At 43.7% G+C, this 13,336-nt stretch overlaps 1 protein-coding gene and 1 long non-coding RNA gene across 2 annotated transcripts in view; one reads left to right on the forward strand and one right to left on the reverse strand.

Annotated features, from left to right (window-relative positions):
• Positions 1 to 273: 273 nt before the first annotated feature.
• On the forward strand, positions 274 to 5,500 carry LOC109382842 (uncharacterized). Its single transcript, XR_002124003.1, has 2 exons — positions 274 to 497; positions 5,352 to 5,500. It is a non-coding gene; the product is annotated as an uncharacterized LOC109382842 (long non-coding RNA).
• A 5,186-nt stretch (positions 5,501 to 10,686) lies between these two features.
• Positions 10,687 to 13,336, reverse strand: part of RFX4 (regulatory factor X4) — a 162,590-nt gene continuing 159,940 nt past the window's right edge. The window contains exon 17 of the mRNA XM_019642582.1: positions 10,687 to 12,269. Within this exon, the coding sequence (XP_019498127.1) occupies positions 11,997 to 12,269 (273 nt within the window). The 3' untranslated portion in view covers positions 10,687 to 11,996. The remainder of the gene's footprint in view (positions 12,270 to 13,336) is intronic.

Raw genomic sequence — 13,336 nt, forward strand, 5'->3', positions numbered from 1 at the left:
GGAGGGGTCAGACTCAAGGTCCTGCTTGCTCTCTAGCCTCTCCCTCTCATGGAGAAGAGTCCAGCCTTTTAAGCGGGCTTTCACAGACAGAACTGTTCTCTCCTAACTCTCCTCGATGAATCATTCTTCTCAGCTGACGAGAACGACCCGGCTCTTCCCCGCCCCATTGAGAGACAGCAGCTAAATGGACTACAATTCCCTGCGTGCAATGGGGTCATTCCACTATTCCATCTTATTTACAGGAGTGCCGAATGGCATGCCGGGATTAGTAGTCATCCAGCGGGAAAGACTTCCCTTCAAAGGCATGCTGGGAACTGTGGTCCTGCAAGGGCCGGAAACGGGAGTCCGGCGGCCCCTGAGGCCAGCAGCCAAGAGACCGTTAGGGGGAGGGTCTAAGCGACGGCTCTGCCTCCTTTTTGTTCCTTTCGGAGGTGACTGTCCCGCTGGAGACTTGGCTCGTCGGACTGGTTGACAGTCGCGGAAGCTGGCATCCTTTGGTGGGAACTGTCAAGCACCGGTTTCATTCCCTTTTCTTGTTTAGCGTTTTCGGTCTCTCTGAAATCCTTTCCTTCCTCCCCTTGTTTGCGGTCATGTTATGTATTCAGCTACAGTAATGTGGGAAATTGCAGGAATGCTATCTAGACAAAAAGGGACTTGGCGATTTTTTGCCTACATAGTAATCGCTGTCATGTATCGCATGCCGCCTGAGCTCCAGGCTCAGTGTTAGGTGGCTTCCATACAGCCTGTAATTCTCACGACGCTGAGATTTTTGTGGAACCAAAGGAGCCCTAATGGGTTAAGCGATTTGTTCTAAGTCACATAGCCAGTAAATGGAGAATTTGAGATTTGAATCCGGGTCTTTCCCTTAAGGTACCTGCCCTACAACCACCAGTAATGTAGTAATGGTGATATACTGGTAATAGTAATGACGATGGTAAGAGGTTCACATTCGCTAAGTGTTTACTACGTGCAGGCGTTCTGTTACTGTAGCTGTATTACCTCAGTCAATTTCTCACAAACTCAGGCCACAAATATTTGAGAACCTGTGCTGTGCTAGGCACTGTTTGATAGAGTCCAGTGCTGTTCAGCGGAGAGACGGTTGGCCCAAAATGAAGTCCCTACCCTAATGGAGCTTCCATTCTAGGGCTTAACCCTATGAGGGAGGTACTTATTCTCATTTTAAGATGAGGAAACTGAGACTTGGAGAGATTTTTTTTTTCTTAACCAAGATTGCAGAATTTAGAAACTGAATTTGAACTCGGAGCCTATGTTCTTTTTGCTCTCCCAAACAATTTGTTAGAGTGGATGAATTCTCTAAGTAATTTCCAATTTTCCATTCCAAGAACCTTGTCCGGAAATCATCTTTGATGCCTCCCTTGCCTGTTTCTGCCCCTTGAGCTGTGCTGAAGAGGAACTAGAGGGGACAAAATTGTATTCATCTAAGAATTATTGAGTTTCTTCTATGTGTCAGGTTTGTGCTAGGCTCTGGGAATTTAGAGATAAAAACAAATGTGCAATCTGAGTTCACGGAGTTTTTTGTCTTCCTGTGGATTGTACTTTTCATGCAGCAAACATTTATCGAGCATATTTGTTGGGATATTGGGTATCCCAGGTATTGGGATAGGCTCTGTGTCCATAATTAAGAAAGATTTTAATCTATCTCATGAAAAAGCACTTTTTAGGAAGGTCATGGTATAGTAAACTACATTCCTTAGGTAACAGCAATATCTTAGAATTATTTTTAATAGTTTACAAAAACATTTTAATATACACTATTTCAATGGATCCTTGAGGAAGGTATTGTCCCACTTACAAATAAAAAACCAGGCTCATAGTTCCAGAGATATAGAGGAAAAACTGAGGGTTGCTAGATGGGAGGGGGGTAGGGATGAGGGAGAAGGGGAAGGGATTAGACAGCATATATTTGTTACTACAGTATTGCCACAGGGATTTGAAAGACAGTTTGGGGAATATAATCAATAATGTTGTGAAGATTGTGTAGGGTGTCTGATGGACACATGTCTTATTAGGGAGACCGCTTCATGGACGATGTAGATGCCTGACCATTGCACTGTTCACCTGAAACTGAAGCTGAATAATATTATATGTCAACTATAATTTAATATGTATATAGTTACGGGATATGGAGTATAATATAGGGAATAGAGTTAATGGAATTGTGGATATATATGATGTCGGAGGGGCAATGGATGGGGGGAGGGGGATTATCACTTTGTGAGGGGTGAAATGCATTACTAGTACATTGTTTTGTACACCTGAAACTAATAAAGAAAAAGAAAACAGGCTCAGATGGGTTAAGTAATACAAACTGGGACTCAGACTAAGAGCTGTAACAACGGTATTTGGGTGTCTACTCTATGTCCAGAACTATATTATGTGCTTGTTGAGTAACCATACACTTATTTTTGGAGCAAGGGCTCCTGGACAGGATACTAACAAGCATAAAGTATCTGAGTAGAGATGTTTCTTTCAAAAAGGGTCTTATACATGTGTTTGAAATGTCTGTTTAACAGAAACAAGCTTATGTTTTTAGGCTCCAGCCCTGTACTTCTAAAAAGAGATTTAAAAAATGTGAAACCACATGAATTAATGGCTTGGGAAATTGCACTTTAGTAATTTTAATTAAGCACTAATATTCTGATTTTATAAATCAAAAGGATCTTTGACTCTAATTCAAGTCATCCTTTGACCACTGACGAGACTCTGGTCCCAAAAAAATTAAGTGACTTGTCCAAAGTCAATAGTTAAAAGCAGATTCTGGGACTAGAGCCTAGACTAGCTAAATCCTGGGTCACTGCATCACTTTACCTCCCTGAATATTTAGTTCTGTGATACTTTCAGTGACTAGAGTCTCTAGTCCAGCACTAACTCCAGTTCCTGTTGATTCTTGGGTGGCATAGTACTAAGGAATTAGGATTTAGAGACTGGGTAATCAAAGTCACAAAAACTTATTCACAAACCATTGCTCTGAAAAATAGTAATATAATAATCCTATACATATATATATATAGTGCTTTACTATTCTCAAATTATCTCCACATAGATCATCTCATTTAATCCTTATAATAGCTAAAAAATGCAAGGTCAATAGGACAGGCACTATTCTTTCTTTTTATAGAGAAAAGGGACGTTCAGGGTGTTGATTAGCTTGCTCATAAGCAATAAGTCAGCTAGTAAGTGGTATAGTTAAGGGCTAGAAGTGCTCTGGGCTCTGATGGCATAAAATGTTGTGGACTTACAGGTCAGGGCCAATGAAAAAGCCTGCAAATAGATACTAGTCACTTTTTTTTTAACTTTGATATATCCTGCTGTGGCATTTCCTCTGCCATGACAATGGGCTATTTGGAACGTGCCACATTGAAGGTCTTTAAGGAGTACCAAGTGCCAAGAGCTTTGAAAATCCAAACCTTCCACATGCAATATTTTTTACACACTTTCTTTAGAAGAAAGCAGAAATTTAAAAACTAAACAGCTCGGTCTAGTTTCTACAGCTCCAGAATGGGAGTGCAGAAAATTCCACTAATTTAAGACACGACCTGTCACTCAACAACCACCATGCCACTGTGTGAGGCTACTCTCTGAATCCCTGGTGTCCTCAGCTATAAAATAAAGGGATTGAGCCAGATATTATCTTAGCTCTCTCTCAGTTGTAAAATTTTGTGATTCTAAGATCAACAACAAAACCATATTTGAACATGCTCATTCTTTAGATAAATCCATTAAGAATGAGGTTGTACAAATCCGTATGTGTAAATCAAATATCAATATGATGTATGCAAATCATTTCTTAGGCACACCTGCAAAGATTCTGATTCAGTTCATCTGTGCTGAGGCCTGGGTGTTGGTTTTTAAAACTTCTCATTCGGTTTGAATGAACAGCAGGGTTAAGAACCACCGGACCAATATTTTGATAGTATATCAACCACTGAACTAGTTTTTTGATAGACTACCAAAGTCATGGGCATGTGATTCATTAGTGAGTCTTTGAGAAATCAGAATGACCTAGCAAGATGAAAGTTATTTTAATTTCATTTTCTACTAAGAATGACATCTCTGTTTTGTACCAAAGTTAACTATCATGATTTGTTCCTTTAACAAATATTTGGTGATCATTGGAGCACAACATTATCTTAGGCACCATAAGAAAAAAAAAAGTAGAAACAACTGATCCTGTCCTTGGTGATATAAAAAACATTGAGGCGATAAGCAAATCTTTTCTACTGATAGGAAGAAACAAATTGAACATAAGTATTATGCAAATCAAAGTAAGATAAACATAGATGGGAAGAAGAGTAATCAGAGAAACCTTCTTGGAGATGAACTAGAGAGTAGTGGCGAGAACTTAGAGGGCTAGCAGATAGGGGACAGTGCCATGAGAAAAGTTCAGGAGGCCAAAATTAACAAGATGCTAATTGAGAAATGATACCAACTTAGTTGAACTTGAAAGCCAGCAATGGGGATTTCTTAGAGTCCAGTTGGTCAGTGAATATGGAAAAGTTAAAATGGAGAGACATTTCATAATCAGTGATGACTGTATGACCAGCCAGTCTAACTTCAACATGTTGCATTCCTGAAAACACTATCTCACAACACCATATGACATAAAGTTAAATACAACTGGAAAACAGGAGAAGGGTCTATTGCCAAATGGTGTCAGATCCTTGAGCACATTATTTGAATTTCTCAGGATCTCACTTATAAAATTAAGAGTTGGAGTAAATGACTTCAAAGTTTTTAAAAAACTCTTAAAAATTTATGACTACGCCATCCAGCCATTCAGCACCTTTCTGAGGTTCCTCAGTAACATTTTCACTATTCTAATTGCTAAAATTGAGCCCATGCTGTTAGTCCTTGGCACACATGTACCTATAGTTGTTCAATATTGATTGACTATCCACAGCAGGATTCTCAAACCAAGCACACAAAATGGGCTCTGCCCTTTAGGAGTTTTTATTTATCCAAAAGCTGGAATGTGGGTCAGACCTATTTGCATCTCTCTGGCTTGGAATCCCATCCAAACACCTCTTGGGAAAACCCAGCGCTTTGGGTGGCAATGCTGTAATGTGGTGAAAGAACCTGGACTGGGAGTTGGAAAACCTGGTTTTCAGTCGTGACTCACTGTGTGAGCCCCAGAAGCTGATCATTTGTCAAATTCCTTCAAACCCTTCTGGCAACAATTTTTTTTTTTTGTATTCAACAGGAATACTTGAAAGCCAAAGACTCTAGTTTAAATTTTAACTGTCTCTGGGTGTTCAGGGATAAGTCACTTGCCCCCTTTGAGCACTGATTGTTTTTCTGCTGTCATGAGCGTAGTAATACCTCTTTTGCAGGATGTCGTAAGGGGTAAAAGAGATGGCAGCCCTGGGCATGGAGTGGCCACTCCAGTGTTAGCCGAGCTGAAAAATGCAACCTCCCTCACAGTAATGTGAAGATTTGGGGATAAAGGTCATGTTATTCCTATTGATGTACAAATGCTTGAGTTTTGTTGTGGCTGGTGTCGTTTTTTTTTAACAGAAAGGTAATTCCACCACACTGCTTTGGTCTTTAAACCTTCAAGTTGTTTCTGTCTTTAACCCTGACATGCTTTGACATAAGACAGTTTTGGGATTGTGACTGTCATATATGTGTGTGTGTGTGTGTGTGTGTGTGTGTGTAAATAAAGAGTCTAAGCAACACACACCCACCAAATCAATGTCTTTGCAATTAAGCTTTTGAGATGCGCATGTCAGAAGAGACATATTCTCACAACCCTTCTTCCCACCACTCCCTTTTTAACTCCTTAAAGCATTAATTTACTTACCAACATTTGATTAAACTCTTAAGGTTCAACCCTAGGAGGAGGTGGCAGTGGACAAAGGATTATTGCCATTCATCATCAACACACTGCAGTCTTCGCCTTGAGCTGCCTATGAGGGATTAGCATTTCCCTGAAAGGAGGAGCACAGAATAAATTGCATCCACAGCCAAAGAGCTGCCAGCTCCTTTCAGCTGGGGGCACATACCGGGAGCTTTTCCCATATTAGTCAGCTTTATCTCAACTTTTGGTCAGTGCCTACATCTGAATTTCATGGGTTTCGGGGTCAGTCAAAACAGAATTATAGGGCTGTTGAGGTCAGAGGCCACCACTGTCAAAGGGTGGTGACCTGAACAGCAAGAGGTAGCCAGTCCCCCACCCCCACCCCCTCGAATGACTTCATCCTAGTGAATACTTGGCTCACTGCACCTCCCCTGCAGAGCTTTTTTTCCCTGACCTGGTAATAAAAATTCTCCTGTGACCTGGTATTTTTTTTTTTTACATTATTGATTTTCTTTCTTTTGTTCCCATTTTGCTATAAGATGACCCAGTCTGGGTCCTTGATAATGTATTGGTTTGTAGGTACCCTGGGAAACGATAGCGGGGAAACTAGACTGCTGTTCGCTTACAGTGAATGGAATGAATGCCACCTGGGGAGGCGGGGGCGGGGGAAGAGCTGGTGCTCGGCTTAGGAGCTGCCTTCATATAGCACACACGAAAATTTCCCAGAACTTGTGAAACTTTCTTCAACCCCAGTAGGTTCTATGACTGTGGTCAAGGTTGATTTAAAAACTGCAAAGCCGCTGAGGAGAGAGGAATGGGGGTGGGGTGGAAACCAAAGGAGGAAGGAGGAAGAAGCGAGCTGTAGTAGAAAGAGCACAGGCTCTGGAGTGGGGCAAAGCCCGGCTCTCCCACTTCCGGTGTGACTTTGGGCAAGACTCTCGGCAGGGGCTCAGAGCCTGCGCGTCTTCACCTGTAAACAGAAATGATTATGCCATTGGCAGTGATGGCAAGAAGGTTGTGAGAAGTGGAGAGATGACGCCTCTGATGGGCCTGGCACATAGCAGACCCCAAGGAACGGGAGCCGCTCGAGATTAAGGCAGATAGACCTCAGAAATATCAGCGTGAGGTGGGGAAGGTGTGTCGCGGGCTTCTCATGTAAAGAGTGCCCCTAGGCCTTGACTACATTTAGTTGTTAAGGAGACCTGCAGTTGACCGTTTCTGAGACGTGTAACACAGGCCAGAACGTTCTGGAAACTATTCCTGGTGGAGGCCCAGTTTGGCGGCTCCTTGAGAATCCACTCTTCTAAACTTCTCTCCGCGGCGTTCCCCGTCTATGAGACTTGTAAATACCAGGCATCGGTACTGCAGCTGTTTCTGAGGCTGCTTCTCACTCCCGCTGTCACGGTCAGACCTCATTATTTTTCATACCAGTTCTTAAAGAACTGGTATTAGCTCTTGAGGCATTTCTGATGACAAAGGGAGGGATAAAACCGGGGAGCCCTATTTCTCCCACCCACCATCTCTCTTCACCCACATTGCTTTCCTAGCGACAGCTCTCATCTCAACGCTTGGGGCCCACGTCTTCCGCCCCACCTACACCAGCGGCAGCAAAATATGGGGGTGAGAAGCCTGGAGGGGATTGAGGTACAGGAGGAGGAATGGGGGAAGAGCTGATAAAGGGAGGAGGCTGATGAAGCACAAAAGGTTCTGACCTCCTTGGGAGAAGAGGAAGCCACACGGGCCGTGTCAGAGCTGGCTTAGCTTGGGAGGCTGCCAAGGAACTCAAGCAGAGAAGGGCCAGGTTAGAAGGGCAGGCGGCAAAGTGCTAGGGAGGTGGGCTGGGCTGAAGCGCCAGCTAAACCGGGCAGTCAGGGAAAGAAAGGTTCACCAGCTGCGGAGAAACTGCAGACAGTGTAGGTTATAGTGGAGTGCCACACCTCTCCACGCTGGACGGACTGGAACCCCGTGCAGGGGAAACGTGGGGTGCACGCTCAAGGAATAGCAGTCCCTGGACTTTAGTACGTCAAAGTGAAAGGGGGTCGTGTTTCTCAACCCGGGCTGCTTATTAGGATCACAAAGGGAGCCTGAAGAAACCGATGCCCCAGGTCACATTCCAGGTCAATTATTTACTGTGGGCGGGACCTATACATCAGTATTTTAAGGAGTGGAGGTAACTCTAAGGGGCAGCCAGGGTTGCAAACGTAGGAAGACCAATCCTACTTTGGAACAGGAGTGCCCCTTCTACGTCTCTGGTGGAACCAGGAATTACTCTCAGTTCTATCTCACTTTAAAGCCACTAAGTAGATCCATTTTTTCCTTTTCTTTTAAGCTTCCAATGATGATGATTTACACACTCCAGGCTCTTGAATAAGCCTGAACTCTATGCCTCCAGAGACATACAGCGACCTTTCCCCACACCCTTTCTCCTGTAATAAAGGGAGTATTTATACTATCCCCTTTGGGATTTAATTTTTTAAAAAGTAGGTGATTCTACCTTTAAGAGATGCAGAGTTGGGACAAATCACCTGTTCATTTTTGCTCTTTCTCCAGATTCACTTGAGACATTTTAAGTGATGCCGCTTTAAAGCAAACATTAAGGACCAATCTGGATGAAGGGGGAAATGGCAGATGACGGCCACACAGACTTGTGTAAGAGGGGGTGGGGTCGGACATGAGGAAGGGGTGGAACGTTGCTGGGTGACGGTGCAGGTACATTGGGCTGAGCTCCTGGGCACGGACCTCCGGCGTTTGTGAGCACCAGCTGGCGGAGCCATCGCCTTCTCTCGTGGCTGCCTTCCTGAATCACTGCCCAGCTGCCAGTGCCTCCTTTGTGTTCCTTACGCTGTCCATCCTCCTCACCCAGATCTGTCCGCCCTGGTACATCAGCACACAGACTATGACTGGGATGTCACAGTCCTATTACATGTCCGTTTGAGGTCCAGAGTGGGGAGGTGACCCCTCCAAGGTCACAGGGTGGTGAAGCCAAGGCTTCCTTTTAGTTTTCTTTCCATGTTTTCAGTCCCTCTTCCCATTTAGGTTGGGCTTATTCAATGGCACATTTTTTACTGGTCTGTGACTGGGTTGCTGTCTCAGAGAGGCCACAGATTCCCTTTCTTTCCAGACCTGGGGATAGATTAGAGGCCTGACAAAGGACACAGCAGGATGGATGTCCCAGACGCCACAGGCCTGCGACGTGGGTGAGCCATCCTGGCTGCTGTTCATGACTTCAGCCAGTTTCAAGCTGGCAGAGTCCTTTTCAGAAAGAGTCCTATAAAGGGGAGTGTCCCCTTATTGCCAAGACTCCTCTGTTCTTCCTCTGACAAGTGACTGGCCCCACTCCCAGCTGCCAACCTTGCCCGTTACCATTCTGGTGACTGAGTAGGAACCATCAGAGGGAGACAAGGTGCATTTGAGTCATGAGCTTACAGCAGCTGTTGTCTTTTCCTAATCAGATCCTTCTTAGTCCTGAAGTTGAAGGTTGAGAACAATGGGGAACATAGGCAGTACGCTCACCTCCCAAGAAATGGTACCTTGTGCTCTGGACCACTTGCCCTCAGCTAAAGCCGCCTTCTGCCTCCGGCACTGGTGACTCCCAGTTCTTGGCTGCGCTGCGAGGAGGAGGCATGGACCGTTTCCCTTGCAAAGTTCTTGGCGTGACCCCTTTATTCTCTGAGATTCAGGCCCGCTTAGCCTAAAGATCTGTGCATCTAATGAGCCTGTAGCTGTTAACTTGTACATGGGTGTTGTTTATTATGTGCTGCTGCTTACCTGACTAGGGAGTTTGACAATTGCTTGTTTGTGTGTGTGATTAGTGAGTCAAAAGTCACACTTGCTACACCCTTTCCTTTATGGAGAACTAGCTTGGATAGTAAGAGAGCAACAGATGTGCTTTTATCCTCAGGTTTGTTCCATACAGTGACTAAATCTGAAATTTCATTCTTCCTCTTCCTCACTTCCCTCATATAAAGCCAACGAATGGATTGTGGCCCAAAGATCAAATTCATTTACCTTCCGAGAGTGAAATCCAACATCTACATTCTTTTGGCAGAATCAACATAGCTAAATTTTCTAAGGGGATGCTATGTAAAATGTGTAATTTTAATCTTAAAATCATTTTCGGTATAAATATGTAATAGCAAATAAGAGCTTGGCTTTAAAAAAAGAAATCTTTCAAAATGCCAACTGAGTTGTCAGATTCTTATGCCTTTTAGTTAATGTATCACTACTACCGCCATTTCTGGAAATCTTGGACTCTGAATCTCTCACAGATCCTAGACTCTTCAAATTTGGGCAACTCATTGAATCATTTTACCTTTATACCTCAGAGCTCAGCCCTAGAATCAAAATGCAGTGCTGAAGAAGAATCTGTTGATGCTTACTAAGTGTTCAGTAATGTCACTGTTCTGCTCCAGAAGTTTATTAGCATTTAAAGCTATTGCACTTGAAATATCTTTACACCCAGTGATCATTAAAGCACAGTGAACCAAGTACCAGGGGACCTCTTGATGATGCTCGTATTAAAGAACGATGTTCCTTTAAGAGCTGAAAGGGCCCTGCCCTTTGCTGACTTCGCCATCATGCAAACTTAAGACAAGCCCTTGTATGTAGAACTGGTCCCCTATGAACCTCAATCAGGCTGTAGGTACGAAATTGTTTAAGGACTGCACTTGGGGCCTATCTGAATTTTAATGATTGTTTTATGACAAGATGATGGGGAACTGGATAAGCACAACCATAAAGGACCACTTAGTTTTGTTTTGCCTACTTACACCCTAAGTATTCAGAATGGTATTTATATTACACACGTAGACACACACACACACAAACACACACACACGTCATATCAAATGCAAAATGAAAAAAACAGGTCATTTCAATACTTTTTATTTGAGTGTGAAACCATTCATATCTTGCACAACTGTACAGATAAAACTATTTGCATTTGAGCTGTAGACATGATTATCACACTGAGTGGGTGTGAGCAAAGATTTTATTTACAGAATAATTGCTAAAACATCCGATGTCATATTTCCATTTATTTCTTACCCATAGGGTAATAGGTCCACCATAATTGCTTGGTGCTTTTTATAATACAGAAATAAAAACTATGTTAATCTCTAACAAACCTCACAAATTGCTACAAATCTGACAGAAAAATGCCTACGAAAAAACTTTTCCAAAAGTACAATACATTTTTATTTCCACACATACACAGTATAGTATAGGCTCAAAGGCACAGCTTTGACTTTTTTTTTTCTCTCTCAAAGTGTCGGAAATTATTATAGTCTTAAGAAGGAATCATGGAAGTCATTTTCACACTTGGTGTCTGGTAAGTTAATGTTTGGTCCATCCAGTTTCACAGAGTTCAAACAGCAGAGTGTGACACTCAATGCTATCAATCCACATGCTCACAGAACTTAGAAAGCCCCACCCCTGCCTTTTGCTGACACTAGCCATTGTGCAAACTTAGGACAAATACTTGTGTGTAGAAGAACCAGTCCCCTACAAACCTCAACCAACTTAAGGCATACAGAACAGGTCTTTTCCTTCCCTCTAGACCGTGCTCACATTCCAAGACAATGCGGGTACTGTGACAGACGTGAGTGTAACAGGGGAATCTAGAGAGTTTCTAGACACTTCCAGGTAGACCTGGTGCTCCAGGAAGCAGCACCGACACCACCAGGAAGAAGGGATGCGTAGAACGCATCTGAGGGCTGTTCATTGCACAGCGAGGTGACAGACAGATGGCAAGGCGAATGTTCTTGGTAAATTACGTGCCCCTCCAAGAACACAGACCAGATTCTGTCTCCAGTGTCCACCCTTCAAGACTAAAGAGCTTTTGTCAGCAGGAAAGGCAGTCACATACAGGGAGCGCTTGCCCATGCGAAGCCAAGTCAGGGGACAGAGGGAAAAGGCACAGATTGGCCTGCCCAAGATAGCACTCTAGAGAAACAGTCAGGTCTGGCTTGGCTACGGGAACCCAGTCTCACTGACTTCTAGGGAGTCTTGCTTCTGAACTAAAGTTGATTCCCAGCCTCACGTTCATTGGGAAAATGGACTCCTACGCCTAGGACTAGTCCAAGAGTTCTGATGTATCAAGTCTTCTGGGGAGGGGTGGATGGGTTTATTATTATTATTAATACTTATCAATATTAAATATGGGTTCCTAGGATAGCAGTCACTTAGCCCATCCGGTGGAGGCCTCTCCATTGATGTAAGCAAAGCCAGGAAAGTGTTGCATGTGCTCATACTCGGAATTCCTGCGCGTGGTCAGGGGTGTGTACATGTCGCTAGAGTTTCCATACCTCGTGGAATGCACAGACGGGCTTGTGTAGCACGTGTTGGCTGTGGGCACCTCTGGCCAGCGGGGGGTGACTGGGGTAGGATGCAGTCTGGGAGTACTGCTCATCAAACAAGGTTCCATCCGGGAAGTGGGGCTATTAAAAGGGTACTTGTTAAGGGGAAAGAAATTCCACAAAGTTAAAATTAGCTGGAAGTTGCATATACACAATATCAGTCATGTTCACAGTTTGTTTTCAATTAAATTTCTTAGGATGCTATGAATGAAAGTCGATGGGATGGAATCAGTGAACCTCTGAAAGGCTGAACCTTGGTCTAGGAAGTACCCAACAGGAGAAATGCAAAGGATTTCTTTGCCGGAGTTGGACTCGTGTTCACTCAACCAGTAACACTGACTTTGTGCTCTTAATCTGGAATATCTTGGGAAGTCAAACCCCAAAAGAAGGAATAGCCCTACTACTGGAATATTGGCGGGAGTGGCTGGGGGGCAGGGGAGAGAGAGAGAACATGAGTAACAGCATGTCCAAATCAATATGGATGTATGGATGGATGGTGGTGAGTTTTATCATGACTTATAGAGATGCGATAGGTCCCCTCCATCAACCCAAGAGAACAATACTGCCAAGAGAAACACAATGACATTATTAAAAATAGCATTTTACAGTTAAATTCAATTATGAACTGCAGCCTAAAAGCAGGCTTTTGAAGAGGAAGCAAGTCAACAGCTTCAAAGGTTATTATTAGTGCCTATCATTTGAAGAACATCTATCTTTTTGGTTCACATTCACTGTACTCCCGGAAGATACATAAGCAGGAAATGGCAAATTATTGGGGCTCGGTGTGTGTGAATGTGGAAGGAGTCAAGATAAGCCAACTGAGAGGGGATGGGAGGGGTGCTTTTGTGCAGGTCAGAAAAACAGATGTAGTTAAGAGAAGAGGGAAACTGTTCTAGAAAGAATTAGGAATAAGAGAAGTACCTCTGAAGTGCTTCTTCATTGCATGTTTTTGTTTTTTGTTTTTTTAGTTTCCAAGACAGCTATGCAAATAAGTCTCTTTTAGCACAATTGGAGAGGGGGGAAAGGGAGGAGCTCTGGGCTTCCTTGGAGAGCTCCCAGTTTGCAGGCCAGTCAACACCAAGATTTCCTTGCTGTGCTGAGGGCCACCCCAACAAGGACAGGAGGCGGTCAACCAGGATGGCAAGGACAGAGAGTGGGTGGG

Source organism: Hipposideros armiger, unplaced genomic scaffold (assembly GCF_001890085.2).
Source record: "Hipposideros armiger isolate ML-2016 unplaced genomic scaffold, ASM189008v1 scaffold_71, whole genome shotgun sequence".
NCBI lineage: Eukaryota > Metazoa > Chordata > Mammalia > Chiroptera > Hipposideridae > Hipposideros > Hipposideros armiger.